Source organism: Panulirus ornatus, chromosome 10, assembly GCF_036320965.1.
Source record: "Panulirus ornatus isolate Po-2019 chromosome 10, ASM3632096v1, whole genome shotgun sequence".
Classification (NCBI taxonomy): domain Eukaryota; kingdom Metazoa; phylum Arthropoda; class Malacostraca; order Decapoda; family Palinuridae; genus Panulirus; species Panulirus ornatus.
The window spans coordinates 15,802,137-15,823,126 of NC_092233.1; the positions used below are offsets into that span (position 1 = coordinate 15,802,137).

General features: G+C 39.2%; 1 protein-coding gene across 1 annotated transcript in view; it reads right to left on the bottom strand.

The window, feature by feature from the left end:
- The window catches only part of mr (anaphase promoting complex subunit morula), a 208,873-nt gene extending 190,164 nt beyond the window's left edge, over positions 1-18,709 (bottom strand). The window contains exons 1-4 of the mRNA XM_071665551.1: positions 18,561-18,709; positions 10,998-11,107; positions 8,537-8,704; positions 5,435-5,625 (exon numbers count right to left, since the gene is read on the bottom strand). Of these exons, the coding sequence (XP_071521652.1) occupies positions 5,435-5,625; positions 8,537-8,704; positions 10,998-11,107; positions 18,561-18,644 (553 nt within the window). The 5' untranslated portion in view covers positions 18,645-18,709. The remainder of the gene's footprint in view (positions 1-5,434; positions 5,626-8,536; positions 8,705-10,997; positions 11,108-18,560) is intronic.
- Between the last annotated feature and the right edge of the window lie 2,281 nt (positions 18,710-20,990).

Sequence of the window (20,990 nt, forward strand, 5' to 3'; positions counted from 1 at the left end):
CCCAGAATTTTCGCCCCCTCCCCCACCCTATGATCCACTTCCGCTTCCATGGTTCCATCCGCTGACAGATCCACTCCCAGATATCTAAAACACTTCACTTCCTTCAGTTTTTCTCCATTCAAACTCACCTCCCAATTGACTTGACCCTCAACCCTACTGTACCTAATAACCTTGCTCTTATTCACATTTACTCTTAACTTTCTTCTTCCACACACTTTACCAAACTCAGTCACCAGCTTCTGCAGTTTCTCACATGAATCAGCCACCAGCGCTGTATCATCAGCGAACAACAACTGACTCACTTCCCAAGCTCTCTCATCCCCAACAGACTTCATACTTGCCCCTCTTTCCAAAACTCTTGCATTTACCTCCCTAACAACCCCATCCATAAACAAATTAAACAACCATGGAGACATCACACACCCCTGCCGCAAACCTACATTCACTGAGAACCAATCACTTTCCTCTCTTCCTACACGTACACATGCCTTACATCCTCGATAAAAACTTTTCACTGCTTCTAACAACTTTCCTCCCACACCATATATTCTTAATACCTTCCACTGAGCATCTCTATCAACTCTATCATATGCCTTCTCCAGATCCATAAATGCTACATACAAATCCATTTGCTTTTCTAAGTATTTCTCACATACATTCTTCAAAGCAAACACCTGATCCACACATCCTCTACCACTTCTGAAACCACACTGCTCTTCCCCAATCTGATGCTCTGTACATGCCTTCACCCTCTCAATCAATACCCTCCCATATAATTTACCAGGAATACTCAACAAACTTATACCTCTGTAATTTGAGCACTCACTCTTATCCCCTTTGCCTTTGTACAATGGCACTATGCACGCATTCCGCCAATCCTCAGGCACCTCACCATGAGTCATACATACATTAAATAACCTTACCAACCAGTCAACAATACAGTCACCCCCTTTTTTAATAAATTCCACTGCAATACCATCCAAACCTGCTGCCTTGCCGGCTTTCATCTTCCGCAAAGCTTTCACTACCTCTTCTCTGTTTACCAAATCATTTTCCGTAACCCTCTCACTTTGCACACCGCCTCGACCAAAACACCCTATATCTGCCACTCTATCATCAAACACATTCAACAAACCTTCAAAATACTCACTCCATCTCCTTCTCACATCACCACTACTTGTTATCACCTCCCCATTTGCGCCCTTCACTGAAGTTCCCATTTGCTCCCTTGTCTTACGCACTTTATTTACCTCCTTCCAGAACATTTTTTTATTCTCCCTAAAATTTAATGATACTCTCTCACCCCAACTCTCATTTGCCCTTTTTTTTTTCACCTCTTGCACCTTTCTCTTGACCTCCCCTGGGGATAGGGGAGAAAGAATACTTACCATGCATTCCTCACGTGTCATAGAAGGCGACTAAAGGGGACGGGAGCGGGGGGCCAGAAACCCTCCCCTCCTTGTATTTTAACTTTCTAAAAGGGGAAACAGAAGAAGGAGTCACGCGAGGGGTGCTCATCCTCCTCGAAGGCTCTCATTGGGGTGTCTAAATGTGTGTGGATGTAACCAAGATGAGAAAAAAGGAGAGATAGGTAGTATGTTTGAGGAAAGGAACCTGGATGTTTTGGCTCTGAGTGAAACGAAGCTCAAGGGTAAAGGGGAAGAGTGGTTTGGGAATGTCTTGGGAGTAAAGTCAGGGGTTAGTGAGAGGACAAGAGCAAGGGAAGGAGTAGCACTACTCCTGAATCAAGAGTTGTGGGAGTATGTGATAGAGTGTAAGAAAGTAAATTCTAGATTGATATGGGTAAAACTGAAAGTTGATGGAGAGAGATGGGTGATTATTGGTGCATATGCACCTGGACATGAGAAGAAAGATCATGAGAGGCAAGTGTTTTGGGAGCAGCTGAATGAGTGTGTTAGTGGTTTTGATGCACAAGACCGGGTTATAGTGATGGGTGATTTGAATGCAAAGGTGAGTAATGTGGCAGTTGAGGGAATAATTGGTATACATGGAGTGTTCAGTGTTGTAAATGGAAATGAAGAGCTTGTAGATTTATGTGCTGAAAAAGGACTGGTAATTGGGAATACCTGGTTTAAAAAGCAAGATATACATAAGTATACGTATGTAAGTAGGAGAGATGGCCAGAGAGCATTATTGGATTAAGTGTTAAATGATAGACGCATGAAAGAGAGACTTTTGGATGTAAATGTGCTGAGAGGTGCAACTGGAGGGATGTCTGATTATTATCTTGTGGAGGCGAAAGTGAAGATTTGTGGGGGTTTTCAGAAAAGAAGAGAGAATTTTGGGGTGAAGAGAGTGGTGAGAGTAAGTGAGCTTGGGAAGAAGACTTGTGTGAGGAACTACCAGGAGAGACTGAGTACAGAATGGAAAAAGGTGAGAACAAAGGAGGTAAGGGGAGTGGGGGAGGAATGGGATGTATTTAGGGAAGCAGTGATGGCTTGCGCAAAAGATGCCTGTGGCATGAGAAGCGTGGGAGGTGGGTTGATTAGAAAAGGCAGTGAGTGGTGGGATGAAGAAGTAAGATTATTAGTGAAAGAGAAGAGAGAGGCATTTGGATGATTTTTGCAGGGAAAAAATGCAAATGAGTGGGAGAGGTATAAAAGAAAAAGGCAGGAGGTCAAGAGAAAGGTGCAAGACGTGAAAAAGAGGGCAAATGAGAGTTGGGGTGAGAGAGTATCATTAAATTTCAGGGAGAATAAAAAGATGTTTTGGAAGGAGGTAAATAAAGTGCGTAAGACAAGGGAGCAAATGGGAACTTCAGTGAAGGGGGCTAATGGGGAGGTGATAACAAGTAGTGGTGATGTGAGGAGATGGAGTGAGTATTTTGAAGGTTTGTTGAATGTGTTTGATAATAGAGTGGCAGATATAGGGTGTTTTGGTTGAGGTGGTGTGCAAAGTGAGAGGGTTAGGGAAAATGATTTGGTAAATAGAGAAGTGGTAGTAAAAGCTTTACGGAAGATGAAAGCCAGCAAGGTAGCAGGTTTGGATGGTACTGCAGTGGAATTTATTAAAAAAGGGGGTGACTGTATTGTTGACTGCTTGGTAAGGTTAGTTAATGTATGTATGATTCATGGTGAGGTGCATGAGGATTGGCGGAATGCATGCATAGTGCCATTGTACAAAGGCAAAGGGGATAAGAGTGAGTGCTCAAATTACTGAGGTATAAGTTTGTTGAGTATTCCTGGGAAATTATATGGGAGGGTATTGATTGAGAGGGTGAAGGCATGTACAGAAGGCAGTACAGATTGGGGAAGAGCAGTGTGGTTTCAGAAGTGGTAGAGGATGTGTGGATCAGGTGTTTGCTTTGAAGAATGTACGTGAGAAATACTTAGAAAAGCAAATGGATTTGTATGTAGCATTTATGGATCTGGAGAAGGCATATGATAGAGTTGATAGAGATGCTCTGTGGAAGGTATTAAGAATATATGGTGTGGTTGGCAAGTTGTTAGAAGCAATGAAAAGTTTTATCGAGGATGTAAGGCATGTGTACGTGTAGGAAGAGAGGAAAGTGATTGGTTCTCAGTGAATGTAGTACGTTTGCGGCAGGGGTGTGTGATGTCTCCATGGTTGTTTAATTTGTTTATGGATGGGGTTGTTAGGGAGGTGAATGCAAGAGTTATGGAAAGAGGGGCAGGTATCAAGTCTGTTGTGAATGAGAGAGCTTGGGAAGTGAGTCAGTTGTTGTTCGCTGATGATACAGCGCTGGTGGCTGATTCATGTGAGAAACTGCAGAAGCTGGTGACTGAGTTTGGTAAAGTGTGTGAAAGAAGAAAGTTAAGAGTAAATGTGAATAAGAGCAAGGTTATTAGGTACAGTAGGGTTGAGGGTCAAGTCAATTGGGAGGTAAGTTTGAATGGAGAAAAACTGGAGGAAGTAAATTGTTTTAGATATCTGGGAGTGGATCTGGCAGCGGATGGAACCATGGAAGCGGAAGTGGATCATAGGGTGGGGGAGGGGGCGAAAATCCTGGGAGCCTTGAAGAATGTGTGGAAGTCGAGAACATTATCTCGCAAAGCAAAAATGGGTACGTTTGAAGGAATAGGGGTTCCAACAATGTTGTATGGTTGCAAGGCATGGGCTATGGATAGAGTTGTGTGCAGGAGGGTGGATGTGCTGGAAATGAGATGTTTGAGGACAATGTGTGGTGTGAGGTGGTTTGATCGAGTAAGTAACGTAAGGGTAAGAGAGACGTGTGGAAATAAAAAGAGCGTGGTTGAGAGAGCAGAAGAGGGTGTTTTGAAATGGTTTGGGCACATGGAAAGAATGAGTGAGGAAAGATTGACCAAGAGGATATATGTGTCGGAGGTGGAGGGAACGAGGAGAAGTGGGAGACCAAATTGGAGGTGGAAAGATGGAGTGAAAAGATTTTGCGTGATCGGGGCCTGAACATGCAGGAGGGTAAAAGGAGGGCAAGGAAAAGAGTGAACTGGATCAATGTGGTATACCGGGGTTGACGTGCTGTCAGTTGATTGAATCAGGGCATGTGAAGCGTCTGGGGTAAACCATGGAAAGCTGTGTAGGTATGTATATTTGCGTGTGTGGACGTGTATGTATATACATGTGTATGGGGGTGGGTTGGGCCATTTCTTTTGTCTGTTTCCTTGCGCTACCTCACAAACGCGGGAGACAGCAACAAAGCAAAAAAAAAATATGTCTGTGTATGTATATGTATGTATATATAAGTGTATGGGCATTTATGTATATACATATGTAAGTGGGTGGGTTGGGCCATTCCTCGTCTGTTTCCTTGCACTATCTCAATGATGTGGGAGATGGCAATTAAGTATAATAAAATATAATAAAACAACTATCTTTTCACTCCACATCACATTTTCCTGTTATCATCTGCACTAAGAAAATTCAATCTTCATATCATCCATCTTTCCTAAAACCCCATGCTCTTTACATATCCTGCTGCACTCTGTTACATCAATTTTTCAGTTCCATATCTCCCATACACATACCCTGATAAACTTAGTAAGTAGCTTGCTGTTTAGTATTTACATTTAATTTTACTAACTTTCCCTTTGAACAAAAGGAACATCACTGATTCTGTCCAGTCATCTTGCACTCTTCCAGTTGTCCATAAACAAAGAGTATAACAAAAGGAGCATCACTGCTTCTGTCTTGTCATCTAGCACTCTTCCAGTTTTCCATAAGCAAACAATCTGGGTCCTGACTCCTACGTATATTCCAAGAGAACTTTTAATGGTTGCAAAACAGACCAAGAGGGGACAAAAAAAAAATTATACCTGCAAATTACATCAAAAGCTTGGAAAAAATTAATATAAAAATTCTAAAACAAAAATATCACAAGCAAATACTATTTCATCATGAGGTGTGTCTGAACACAAAGTTCAGTATGAATTTAGTCAATTTGTTAAATTTACAAACATAAAATATACACATTTACCTTGACCCCCAATTTCTGCATGGTAGAAGACCTTAAAAGCTGCAGCATAGAATTTATGAAGAAGATAAGTAAAGGTGGTTGGCATCTGGCTATGCAAAGTAGCTCGTAAATGAAGTTTGAAGTGTTCCATCAGACCTCCCGGTACACACACTTCAAACCTCACTCCACACTGCTCACATAACATTTCACACCTAAGAACAATAATATACAATTCAAATTTTGAGTCACCATCAGCAAAACTATGTACACTCTACTAAATGACACATATACACAGATTCTAGTGCCCAGCCACAGTTTAATGCATATCCCACCTAAGAGACTTACACAGATACAGACCACACACCTAAGGTCCAAGCAAGGTGTTTAGCCTTAACACTTAGAAAAAAAGAAATGCAGTCCCCTTAAAAGCAGTAGATGAAAAGAATATTAAAGTTAGGCTCTCTCCCTTCCCTCAAATCCCTCTGGCAACACACCGAACAGAAAAAAATACCTCGCAGGATCAATAAGCCTGAAGGAAAATTTTCAAGAAAGTCTGAGGTAGAATGAACATTAATATGTCATGCTTCCCATCAACAATGACATGCATCCCTTCACTTTTGTTATAATGATAATAGTAAGGATGCACTCGAGCTCTAGCCTCTTGACTTACCATGTCTATATTGTCCTGATACTGAAAAATGATACAATAATTTTGCTTACTCTTTCAAAGCAGGTGACATGGGATAAGCAATGCTGGTATGTTACCACAGCAAGGCCAGGGAGAGGTCAGTGGTTGAGAAGGCAGCATAATATACCACTACATCATGATAAGTGATTAAACAAAATATTCAATAGTGTAGAATAACAAGTAATGACCAAGCTCAAATTTTAAGATATCAAGAGTGTTGCTCTGAACAACATTTCTGGGAGCTTATTCCATGAATCAGTATTGTCATTAGTAAAGAAATATTTCATACAGTCCAGAATAAGTCAGATACCTCTCATTGGTAGTGTTGGCATTAGTGAAAGAAATTTTCAATACTGATGTTGCCGAATCCTTTCAGTATCTTAAAACATTGTTAATCTGCCTCACAGATGCCTCTTGCTTACATAGAACTTGTTTAATTATCACAATCTGCCTTTAAATCCTTTGTTACATAAGAAGGAAATCAATTCAGTTGCTCCCCACTGCACTGCTTCCAATTTACGTATTCCCTCGATTAAGTGGAGGGACCCAAAACTGAATTGCATATTCGAGGAGTTCTAACTAGAGTTAGGTATAGGGGGAATATCACATCCTTGCTTTTGTATAAATGTTTCTGTTAATAAATCCTAATATCCTATTTGCTTTCTTGGCAGCTTTGTTACAAGGCTAGGAGAATTTGAAGATGTTGGAGACAGTGACCCCTGGAACCTTCACATTAGGGGTGTCCTTTATCTCGTAGCCATTAGATCATAATCAAACTTTTGTTGAGGCTTCCTACTTGTAACAGCTGACATTCATTGATGTTGTTTTTCTTTTCTATACTTAATTGCCATTTCCTGCATTAGCAAGGCAGCACCAAGAAACACATGAAGAAAGACACATCCACTCACACACAGACACACATACACATACATATTCATAATTGCTCACCTTCATCCATTCCCATGGCAACCCTGCCCTACAGGAAACAGTACAAATGCATGAAGAGAAAGAAAAAAGATAACATACATTTTCTCCCCCCACATCCAGTTGTCACCCCATGCATCAGCAAGGTAGCGTTAGGAAACAGACAAAAAATGGCCACATCTGCTCACCATTCCATATTCCATATGCAAGCTGTCATGTGTAATACAAAGAAACCAAACCTCCCTATCCATATTCAGGCCCCACAGACCTTTCCATGGTTTACCCAAGACAATTCACATGTCCTGGTGCAGTCCACTGATGACACACTGACCACAGTACACCACATTATTCCAATTCACTCTATTCTGTGCAAGCCTTTCACCCTCCTACATGTTCAGGCCCCAATAGCTAAAAAAATCTTTCACTCCATCTTCTGTCTTCAATTTGGTTTACCAGTTCTTGTTCCCTCCACTTCTGACACACATATATCCTCTTTGACAACCTTTCCTCACTCATTCTCTTCATATGTCCAAACCATTTCAACACACCCTCTTCTGCTCTACCACACACTTTTTATTTTCACACCTCTCTCTTACCCTTTCATTACTTACCCGATTAAACCACCTCACACCACATATTGTCCTTAAACATTTCATTTCCAACATGTCCATCCTACTCTGCACAAACCTATCTATAGCCCAAGCCTCACAACCATATAATATTGTTGAAACTACTATCCCGTCAAACATATCCATATATTAAGGGGACAAACATGACATACAACATGTTACAACTTGGTTTCACTCACCCATTTTTCTAATTCAGGTCCTAACAGAACTAATGACACTGATACATCTTCACTTATCCACTGAATAACCAACACAACTAAAATCTACTGTGGTTTATAACCAGCAAGGTTACCATTAAACTTCTAGACAACAAAGAGGGCTCAACAGATAAAGCCCAAGGGTCCTGGGCAATGCCCAAGTGGAAGGACCAGTAAGAAAAGGCCACCTGGTTACACCTGAATTTTACATTTCTAGTCTAAACAAATTTCTCAAGGAACCCACCTTGGCTTAGATATACTATTAGTTGGATTCAGAGACTCACCTACCCCACAAGTTAGTCTGAGACCAAGTAAAACTTTTTGCTTTTTTTTCTAAAGAAAAAATATCAAACTTTATGTCAACAGATTTATTTTAATCAGCTCTGAGAGATGAAAGGATCCTACATAACACCACAGAGGAAACAAAAATGTAGAAGTAAACTTTATTTGCAGAGCACCTAACCTGAGTTAGTAACTACCAGAGGGCTGAATTCTTAAGTACAATATATCATTGACAAATCTTTAAGTCTAATTCTTTGGGAGAATACTGCACAATTCAATAATCAACTGAAGTATAATAAAAAGTATTTTTAAACAAGTCAAATCTATTGAATCTAAGTATGAATAACAGATTAATATCAATCAATAGTCTGCCATAATAAGTGAAATCAAATCTTATATATACCTGTGGATCTGTGGGAGGAATGAGACAGCACTATCATACAGTTCACTAACTGCAGTAGCTACACTTGACATCACCTCTACACTTCCTTCTCCTGGGTAGTCATCTTTGCCACACTTCTCAGAGTTGTAGGTAAGAAAGTGGCTCCAGAACTTGGGCACAACTGACTGTCTGAAAAATTGCAGGCATTCACAGAGAGGCAAGTGTTTTAGCAGTTATAATGCAAAAAACTGGGTATTAAACATATTCATGCATAAGTCTATATCTTTAATAAAATCATTCACATAGATCATGAAGAGTAATGGACTCAGGAATAGAACTCTGAGGCACTCCGCTGATCACCTCAGTCTTCTTAGAGGAGGCTTTTCTGTCATGTGTCCTTTGTTCCCTTCCACTGAATTTATCTTCTATCCATCAAAGGGGTTATCCTCTTATTCCTGCCTTGTGATCCAGCTTCTTAATCAGCCCCCCATGTTGTATGCTGTTAAATGCTTTCTGATAGTATAGATACAAACAATCCATTCACCCTTCCCTCTTGTCTAAAACAGAGTTCATGCTCTTAAGAAATCTCAGGGGTCTGTTACATATGACCTTCCCCTAAAACATGTCGTCTCTAAGGAAATTTCTTCTCTATAGAAAGTCATCAACTTGCTTTCTAATCATCTTCTCCAAAACCTTACAGACCACACGCATCAAAGAGACTGGTCAGTTTTCAGTACCTCTTCCCAATCTTTCTTTCAGACTTGTATGAAGTTTGTCCATTTTCCTTTCCTTGGAACTCTGCCTCCCTTCAGCAATATCTAAACACTATTTCAGGAGGTTTAACTACTGTATCTGCACACATCTTTAGCATTAATGGAAATCTCAGACCATGAGCCTTCTATGGTTCAATACCTGTTATTATTCTTAATGGCTTTTTTAGATAACTCATTATTTTTTAAAATTCCTTCCCATTCAATCTAACTGGCGTTAAGAGCTAAACTGTCTTCCACTATGAAAACACTTTTGAACCTGTCATTCAGTTCCTCACACATCCTTATATCATTATCCATAATTCTTTCCTTTGAATACTTTTGCCTGATTAGCAAGAAGTTTATCTTGCAAACCTGCAACCATACTCAAGATATGATGTAAAATTTCATCAAGACCATGAGTCTTCAGCACATAAGCACTAATAATCACCTGTTTTTCATCCATGTCAGGCTGGAGCTTACTTCCTTGCACTCTTTCACTAATTCCCCTAATTCCTGCTTTAGCAGTTGTGCTATCCCTGCCTTGGCTCTTGCCCCCACATTAACCCCTGACTTTACCCGTTAGACATTCTCAAACCATTCTTTTCTCTTACCCATGAGCTTTGTTCCACTCAGAGATAGAACATCCACATTCCTTTCCTCAAATATACTATCAATCTCTCCCTTCTTTTACTGGTTAAAGACAACAAAGCCTAAGCCTTTGAGAAGGACGAGCACTTCTCACTCAGTTCCTTCTTCTGTTCCATCTTTTATAAACTGAAATACAAGAAAGGGTGGGTTTCTAGCCTCTCTCTTCAGCCCCACTTTGTCACCTTCAATAATATGCTGGGAATACATGGGTAAAATTCTTTCTCCCCTACCCAAGGGATACTTATATGTAATTGATAAAAATCTCAAGTCACATCCCAGTAATGGCTGACTGAGGCCTAAGGTTCAAGTCCAATGAATGAAGGTGGTCCAGCATTGTTTTTTTTGTATTCTACTCTATACTTGCCCTACAAGTTGATTCCTTATTCTAAGGACAAAAAACTAAGCTTCAAAAGTTGTCTTATAGGCTGCAAATTATAGTAAATGAAGAGATACTTCAGAGGCTTAAAGTGCTCTTATATCCTACCATAAATTGCATTTTCACTTAAGTACAAATATAAAGCTTCTTCAGTTTACATTTCAACCAGAAAGGGAATAAAATCATATCCATGGAGTTACGCTCAAGTGGAAAATAAACTCAAGATGATCCACAGTCAGCAAGAAATAAATCTTGCCAATAGGTACAACGCTTCTATTTGAAGCTGAGAGGATGTAGTTCTACACTTCCTATGCGATTGGCAATGTACAGCTAGGTAAGGTATTGGCAAACTTTTGTTTGTAACTGTACCATTAATAAGAATCTTCTTACTGAGCTTGAACAATCTCCTCCCAACTCTAACAATTTTAGTTGCCTTCATTAAAATGCAGGAATCCAAATAAGATAAATTCTTCAGCAGCCTATCACTAAACCTGCAGTTCAATTATTGAGTGAAATATGTCACATAACCAGATCACATAACCTGAAGGACAACACAAAGCTATGTTAACAATTTGCAATCACTACTAAAAAATCTAATCAGGACAATGCCATTCTACAATGAATGGGAAGGTTTAGGGTTTGAATATTATCATAATTTCTATCAAATTTACACCCTAAAACAGCAACACATGTCATGCAGAATTACCTTAGAGCAACCCAGATGGCCTCAAGAGCCAGGTCAAGCACAAACTGGCCAGCTCCTAGTTGTTGCACCAGCCTCACAACCAGTGCAAAGTCTTCACCATCACTGCTTACCTGCAACTCAACAAAAAAACAGAAAAAAAAAAACCTTGGTGATGACAATAATCAATCTATGAATAAATCTCACCCAAACAACAATAAAACAAAATATAAACTTTGTACATTTAATGTAAGCATAAATACACCTTTTTTCATATTTGATCACTGTTTCCCACATAGGTGAGGAAGCACCAGGGAAACACAAAGAAAGGCCACATCAGCAACTGCAAGAGAAGTGCAAGGAATAGGATGAACTGAAATGATGTGTTGTCAATGGACTGAACCAGGCCATGTGAAATGACTAAGGTGAACCATGGAAATGTCTGTGGGGACTGGATGTGGATAGGGAGCTGTGGTTTCAGGGCATTCCGCATGACAGCTAGAAACTGAGTGTGAATGAATGCTGTCTTTTTTGTCTGTTTTCCTGGCGCTACCTCCCTAAAGCAGGGGGTAGTGATGCTGTTTCCTGTGGGGCAGAAGGGCACCAGGAATGGATGAGGGCAAGCAAGAATGAATATGAATATGTACAAGTCTGTATATGTATATGTCTGCCACTCATCATCAAACACATTCTACAAACCTTCAACATACTCACTTCATCTCCTCCTCACTTCATCACTACCTGTTATCACTTTCCCCCTTGCCCCCTTCATCAACGTTCTTATTTGTTCAAACCTATGTGCTTGATGTCAGATGGAACATCACAGTGAACAATGTTAAATGCTACATCACAGTTACAAATAATTCTTTCAAATGCATTTAGATAATCAGACCATCCAGTTTTAAAAGCAAAGTGTCAATTCCAACTTCCTAGTTCAAATTTTCAAGAGTAAAATAGCATCAAGGGCAATGTCACTTGGTCACTTAAAGTGGGAAAATTACAGGATCCAACTTTTGATTCAGTGAACTAAACTAAACAGACACTTCATGCTTCCATTCACTGTAGGGTCAATCTTCCTTCAATAGCAGTGGGGTTTGGAAGTCATCCTATTATAAGAACATATGTAAGGTTACTCAAAGTGGGAAAATTACAGGATCTGACTTTTGGTCAAGTGAAGCAAACTGAACAGACACTTCATGCTTCCAATCACTGTAAGGTCAATCTTCCTTTAACAGTAGTGGGGTTTTGAAGTCAACGTATTCTAAGATCATATGTAAGGTCACTCAAAGTGGGAAAATTACAAGATCCGACTTTTGGTCTAGAGAAGCAAACTAAACTGACACTTCAGGCTTCCAATCACTGTAAGGTCAATCTTCCTTCATCAACAGTGTGGTTTTGAAGTCAAGCTATTCTAAGATCATATATTTTTCTGTATTAGCACACTTGTAGGCACCTCTTGATATACATGATAATTAGGTCTTGAAAATAAAGTTAATGAAAGGGAAAATTAAGAGACAAGGGGAAGAATTTAAATTTTTTTTTGGAAAAACTGAAAACTTGTCTTTTAAAATGTGCCAGATCATAGTTACAGGGCAATACAGGAGAGGGTAGTGTTCCAAAGCTTCAAGGAGTAGGGAAAGGAACAGTTAACAAAACAGCCCACCCTTGAATTATCAATGGCCACACTGTAATCATGTGATGCAGCAGCTTGCTCAGTATTGCATGGTCTAGCTAGCGGTGGGGGCATACAAGCAGTTAGCTCATGTGGAAAACCAAAGTAATACCAACAGAAGAGGGAATAGGGCAAGCAGGTCAAATTTTGAAGTTAGCCTGGAAGAGTTTATAAGCTGAACTATTTTCAACTCAGTCAAGTTATGTAGCACAGCTAGAACTACCTAAGGTGTGACATCAGTACCCTATACAAGGACAGGTCAATCCTTCGTATAAATAGAGTATCTGTTTGGAAGAAGAAAAATTTCAACATCTAAACAAGACTCCCAGTTTCTTAGAGGTCGACTTTACTATTTGCATAATGTGGGGTTTCCAAGATAGAGTGGATGTTATTGCAATACTAACTCTGTTCATCGAGTCAAAAGTGGAATTACAGAACCATAGAAGGAGAGAGGAAAGACGAGAAATTTTTGAAAGAGGGATGGGTAGAAACTGAGTCTTCGAGGCATCAAACTTAACCAGATTTCATAAACCCCACTGAGGCATCCTGTCCAAGTCTGAATTTACTGCGAAGCTGTGTTGAGACAAGCTGCAGATCAGGTGAGAGAAGAAGATGCAGAAATGAAGCATCTGGAGGAATGCAGTGTTGAATCATCAGCATATGAATGCATTTAGTTATTCAAAGAAAGAAAACTGTTGATAAACAGTGTAGGAGACAGGAGACACCCTTGAGGGACACCACTGTTGATAGAAAAATGGGGAGAGGCTTATCTTACAACAACCAGAGATAGACTGGCCAGATAGGAAGCTAGATATAGGAGAGCAAAGTGAGGAAAGGAAGCCAAAAGAGGGGAGCTGAGATGAGACTCTGATGCAACACCATCAAAAGATTTGGATATATCAAGTGCAGCTGTAGAGGATTTTCCAAAAACTTTCAGGGAAGATGACCTGACATCAGTAAGATAGGAAAGAATATCAACAGTGGATTTTGCCTCATGGAAGCCCTACTGGTGATCAAAGGGAAGACTGAGTTTCACAATGCCTGAGGATATGGGAGTTGAGGAAGGATTCAATGCTTTCAAACCAGTAGATGTCAAAGAACAGGACAACAATTAAAGGGGTTAGAATGGTCACCCTTCTTAGGGATGGAATGTACCAATGCATGCTCCCAAGAAGAAATGAAAGGGAATAGGATTAGCAAGAGGAGCATCAGGGAGTGAAAGAATGTCAGAGTCATCCAAGGAAGAGTTAGAGGAGAAACTTGAACCTTAGAGTTGGTTTGTCTATGGGAGAGACAACTATAGTATCATCAGAACAGATAAGAGAAGGAAAGGTATAGCGACGCCCTTAGCTGAAGACCTGAAAGACCTATCTGTGGATGGTACAGAGAGGAAATCACACTTCCTTTGAATAAAGGGACACTTTGCCTCAGACAAAATAATTGTAAGATTACATATGAAATATGAAACAACATAATGACACTGTTAGTTTATTCATTTATTTATTTATTATCTATTTTGCTTTGTCGCCGTCTCCCGCGTTAGCGAGGTAGCGCAAGGAAACAGACGAATGAATGGCCCAACCCACCCACATACACATGTATATACATACACGTCCACACACGCAAATACACATACCTATACATCTCAATGTACACACATATATATACACACACAGACATATACATATATAAACATGTACATAATTCATACTGTCTGCCTTTATTCATTCCCATCACCACCATGCCACACATGGAATAACAACCCCCTACCCCCTCATGTGTGCGAGGTAGCGCTAGGAAAAGACAACATAGGCCCCATTCTTTCACGCTCAGTCTCTGGCTGTCATGTAATAATGCACTGAAACCACAGCTCCCTTTCCACATCCAGGCCCCACAGAACTTTCCATGGTTTACCCCAGACGCTTCACATGCCCTGGTTCAATCCACTGACAGCACATCGACCCCAGTATACCACATCGTTCCAATTCACTCTATTCCTTGCACGCCTTTCACCCTCCTGCATGTTCAGGCCCCGATCACTCAAAATCTTTTTCGCTCCATCTTTCCACTTTCAATTTGGTCTCCCACTTCTCGTTCCCTCCACCTCCGACACATATATCCTCTTGGTCAATCTTTCCTCACTCATTCTCTCCATATGACCAAACCATTTCAAAACACACTCTTCTGCTCTCTCAACCATGCTCTTTTTATTTCCTTACATCTCTCTTACCCTTACATTACTTACTCAATCAAACCACCTCACACCACATATTGTCCTCAAACATCTCATTTCCAGCACATCCACCCTCCTGCGCACAACTCTTTCCATAGCCCACGCCTCGCAACCATACAACATTGTTGGAACCACTATTCCTTCAAACATACCCATTTTTGCTTTACGAGATAATGTTCTTGACTTCCAAACATTCTTCAAGGCTCCCAGAATTTTCGCCCCCTCCCCCACCCTATGATTCACTTCCGCTTCCATGGTTCCATCCGCTGCCAGATCCACTCCCAGATATCTACAACACTACTTCCTCCAGTTTTTCTCCATTCAAACTTACCTCCCAATTGACTTGACCCTCAACCCTACTATACCAAATAACCTTGTTCTTATTCACATTTACTCTTAACTTTCTTCTTTCACACACTTTACCAAACTCAGTCACAAGCTTCTGCAGTTTCTCACATGAATCAGCCACCAGTGCTGTATCATCAGCGAACAACAACTGACTCACTTCCCAAGCTCTCTCATCCAAAACAGACTGCATACTTGCCCCTCTTTCCAAAACTCTCGCATTCACCTCCCTAACAACCCCATCCATAAACAAATTAAACAACCATGGAGACATCAAACACCCCTGCCACAAACCTACATTCACTGAGAACGAATCACTTTCCTCTCTTCCTACACGTACACATGCCTCACATCCTTGATAAAAACTTTTCTCTACTTCTAACAACTTTTCTCCCACACCATATATTCTTAATACCTTCCACAGAGCATCTCTATCAACTCTATCATATGCCTTCTCCAGATCCATAAATGCTACATACAAATCCATTTGTTTTTCTAAGTATTTCTCACATACATTCTTCAAAGCAAACACCTGATCCACACATCCTCTACCACTTCTGAAACCACACTGCTCTTCCCCAATCTAATGCTCTGTACATGCCTTCACCCTCTCAATCAATACCCTCCCATATAATTTACCAGGAATACTCAACAAACTTATACCTCAGTAATTTGAGCACTCACTCTTATCCCCTTTGCCTTTGTACAATGGCACTATGCAAGCATTCCACCAATCCTCAGGCACCTCACCATGAGTCATACATACATTAAATAACCTTACCAACCAGTCAACAATACAGTCACACCCTTTTTTAATAAATTCCACTGCAATACCATCCAAACCTGCTGCCTTGCCGGCTTTCATCTTCCGCAAAGCTTTTACTACCTCTTCTCTGTTTGCCAAATCATTTTAGTTTATATAATCTTAAATATAAAGAACAAAAGCAAATACCTCACATAATTCTCAATAAAAAACAGCCCTCAGTCTAAGGATAAAAAAGAGATGTCTTCTCAATTCTGTGTAAAGATCTGTGATATGGCCAAACTGTTAAGATTTTAAAGGAGAGCATTCAACAAATTATTCTGAAAGGACAATCTTGGAATCATGTGCTATTTTCAGACAAACAGAAAATGATTAACACCAAATAAATTGGGAGATGTCATGACTTGTATAGCTTAGCATATCACTTAAAGGACTATGAACCTATATCAAGATAAGTATAAATCGAATAACAATCTAATTGCATGTCATTTACAAGTAAACAGACAAAAAAGCTTCAAAGCTATGCAGAGGCAGACATGATGTCCTTAGATAGGTTGAGAGACAGGCCCCTTAAACCTCACTTTACCTTTGTTAGTTAATTATTCTGTGTTCCTCAAGCCAGCAACTCCATGTTCCTCAGCTTGAGTGAGAGTTGCTTTTGCACATATTATATTGTATGCCTGGACTCAGTATCCTTAACAATTGCTTGAAATAAAGTAGAAATCTTGGAACATTTTTTCAGTGAGTTTACTCATACCATTGCGTGTATGTAAATTACAAGGAAAATATTTCCAGAATAAAGGAGATGACATGGAAGTAAGAAATCCATCAAAATAAAATGATAACGAAGACATCTGAAAAGGTTACCATTAACAAGTTAAGTATTCTAGAACATGTCAGTAAAATTCATTTTAGCTCTGTGCTAAAACAGCTTTGAAAAATGGCTACTAGTGTTACACGTGCTTTACACAGTTTCTTCTGATTACAGCATTATTTGTTGAGCATCATTTGAAGCATGAAATTTAATTGTCCAATAATAGACAAGGCTTATGTACTTCCAAGACTGATTAATGTAAAATAGGTTATACCCTTACAACATATCAAAAACCTGTGAAAGTGATTTAATGTAGAATAGGAAATATGCTTGAAAAATATCAACAGCATCTGTAAAAAATCTCATTTAGTACCTGAAATTACAGAAGAAATATACTAACATTATGTTTATCTCCTGCAAGGGATCCCAATGCATTAACTGCTTGCTGACATCATCATCATGCTAGTGGTGCATACTAAAGTGTGACAAGTATATCTCATCTAGAATTATGAATATTTAGATAAATCTTGACTACTATGAGACCTGGTGAGGTTTTCGTAAGTTTGATTTTTTTACTAGCGTATTACCTGCTTTAATCCAACATTTTCCCAGATATACTATGGTCACCTTATCAATCGTCAATAAAAAAAATATATAATGTTTGAAATCATGCTCTGCAATTATTACTTTAATTACATCAAACCAAATAAAGCATCATAAACATAAGTAGCCATTTCCCAAAACTAATCTTGATGCAAAGATAAGCTCGACTTTTACCACAAATCATATCTTAAACTATAAAAAACCAGTTCAGCGATGGACATGAGCAGAACATTCAGTCCCTTGATATAGTTATGCCCTGATACAAATCACTGGTACATACACACTAAATTTTGCAAATGATGTTTAAAGTCCTTACACCAAAAGACTCCTTTAATAAAACAGATGTGGTCCAACTTGATGGATAGTATAAATACCGAAAAGAACACTACGAAAAAGGACTGAGAAAAGGCCTTTAATTACTTGGACATTTAGTAAAAATAAATCACATATAGATTAGCTTAGGAAGCATCATAAAAGAACTGAATTCATATTTTTTTTTTTTTTTGTACTTTTCAATTGAAGGTTTCTTTTGTCCTTTCCAGTAAATGTTCGTCCCATTCGGTACTTACATCGACCCCAACTTCGATACATTACACAATTCCCATGGATGAAACACTCAACCTATCCGGAAAAATACAAGTTGACACTGTCCTGTCTGAGATACAGATTACATAGGGCAAGCATGACAGATTCACAAAATAATACACAAGGTCATTTTGACAGACGTATGTGAGTCCAACAACGGGAAATCTACATATTTTACGTGAACAAGAGTTAAGTCTTAATCTATAATCAGACTTGAGAAATTCCACAAAAAAAGAATCCTTTCCACTGAGAGTATGGAACAGCATGAAATAGGGAGATAACAGCCAAGAGAACAAATTCTCGCAAAAAGTATAACACATTATACAAGACTAGATACGCTGTCCAAAGACTTCAAAGCCGATATGTTCTGCAACACCAAAAGGACACAAGTACATGAAAAGTCCTACACAGAAGAGTCCTGAGGATCCTAAATTGAAAAAGAAAAATAAGTGCGTTTAATATGGTCTAGTTCAGTTTTTCAATTACTATTCACTTCTCTTAATACACGAATTCTAACTCCCCAGAACTATAATATCGTCATTTGTAGATGTTCTAAAAGCTACAATACTTACATCTGAAAAGTTTCCGTCTATGCAGAAAGACTTTTTGATAACTTGCCATTGCTGTTTTGAATCAGACTGCTTACCCGCTGCCATGTTCCATTGTTTTCCTTCAGAATCCCGGAGGGAGAACTAGTGTAAAGTTTTCAGGGAGGGATAATGTAATATTCCCTTTTTTTCATTTTAGAAGCTTATTCTTCGAACACTTTTCAACCATTTGCTTTATCCTTTTAGATGATGTTGATGGCCGAATTCAATGCATGTGGAAAAAAGAAAAAATTACATACTTTAGCTGTGTCAGCTCCAGCTTCTGCTATCATGTCTTTTTCTGTCAATGGTTATCACCCATTCAAAACAATCTTTTTTAACATTCTACACATACGGGATGTTAATGAGACCGGCCTGTAACCATCAATGCCATTTGAAACAAGTACAGTAGCAGACTCCGTCCACGTTCTGGGCATTTCCCCCATTCTTAAGCTCATATTGAATAAATCTAACAAAGGCCCATTGTTAATACTTGCTAAACAATCTAAGACACCATACTTAAACACCATCAGTCCCCTGAGCTGTAGACTTTCTAATCTTAACTGTAGCTTCCTTCTCTTCATATAAACGCATATAAATTCCATTGCTCAGAAACAGCATTCCTAAATTCTAAGCTAATTTTCAGTGACAATGACAATAACCTGGCAGGTTCCACTCACTTATCTCTCATCAGCTGCCCAGCTACCCTCTCTGGATCACCTAGGTACATGGCTAGGCCCTTCCTCACTCCTATCACTCTAGCTTCTCACTCCACTCACCCTAAATATCCTTTGTAGTCTTTACCACTGCATTTCTTTTCCCTAGAAATCTTCCTAATGCTCTTCCCTAACCTCCCGTTTGAGCATATTACACGCCTTTATATACTTTATACATTACACGCACATTATACTCAGCTCCTCAGACTTCCCTGATCTGACCTACACGCACATTATACTCAGCTCCTAAAACTTCCCTGATCTGACCCAGTCATTGTGTGTGCTTTGTTCATAATGCTATTCCCTGCCTGGACTTGATTACTTCCGTATAAAGTCTCATCCTCAGTGGTTTCACTGTATTCAAAAACATTCCTGGTAACAATTTTCCTTCGTCTAACCAAGTAAATTTTCATACAAGAGATCTACATCAAGTGGTTTATATTTACTGTACCAACCCGTTAATCCGTCATTTGGTTTATGAAGTCATATTTACTCCCCCATCCATCTTGGATCATGTTCTACAGTAACTAAAAAACCCACCTTTTTCTCCATTATCTTTTCATGTCCTAAATATCCAATAAAAAAAAAGCATAATCATTTATCCCTCCCCTTACATCAGTAGTTGAATTATCCTCAAGCAATCTTGCACCATGAGAGTCATTAAGGAACTAATGTCAAATTACACCATTCCGATTCCTTTGCACCCACTCTGGAATACTCCATCGGTACAGGTTATACACCTGTTTGCGGTGGAAATGAGGTCAGAGTCGTTCAAAACACATTTCATAGAAAACGGAAAAACATTTTCAGCCAATCCAAAGCTATTAAACTTAACCTACTATAACAAAATTGGATGTCTGAAACGGTAATAAAACCTACCCAACCACCACTGTGAAACCAAGAAACGAATAATTCTGTACATTTCTAATCTACAAGAATTCTAACTGGCACACACACACATACACACATGAATTAGGTGTGTAAAGCCTTCATCAACTCTAATCCTGACTCCTGTACACTCTGTTCCCTCAGATTTCGTTGTGTTTTTCAATCATTCTGCTGTTCTGCTTCTTTAACAAAAGATACACAATCCACTGATACCTGCAATCTGCCTCTAAAGACGGAGGTTTGATAGTTCTTAGATAGTAATGCGTCACCATCTTGATCCCCTACTTCCCTCCGGTCACTCGGTCAATATTATTATTTAATACACAAGATCAATCATGTGGCCTCAATAACCACAAAAACTTTTCTTTCCATTATCTATCTTAATCACCTTTTATCTTTATCATATCAATATTATACTTTTTCTGTTTTTCTACTTTTTGTATTTCATATTTTTTTCAGAATAGGTATTTAGGGATGATTTAGGGATGTATATACATGTGTATGTGGATGGATTGGGCCATTTTTTTTCGTCTGTTTCCTTGTGCAACCTCGCTAATGCGGAAGACCGACAAAATATAATAAATAAATAGCCTTTGTCATAAATAATAATCCGAGATACTAGGTCTTCTAGCTCCAGGACCAGGACATGGATGAATATCACATAAATAAACAAACTGTAGGTGATAAATAGTTCACTGAAGTTCATCAAATGTTTTGCCTTCAACATTTTGTCTTGTTGCCAAGGTCGCACAGCCTTTACCTCTCCACTGAATACTATGCGATAATAGGGTCTTGTACCTTGTGCAACTGT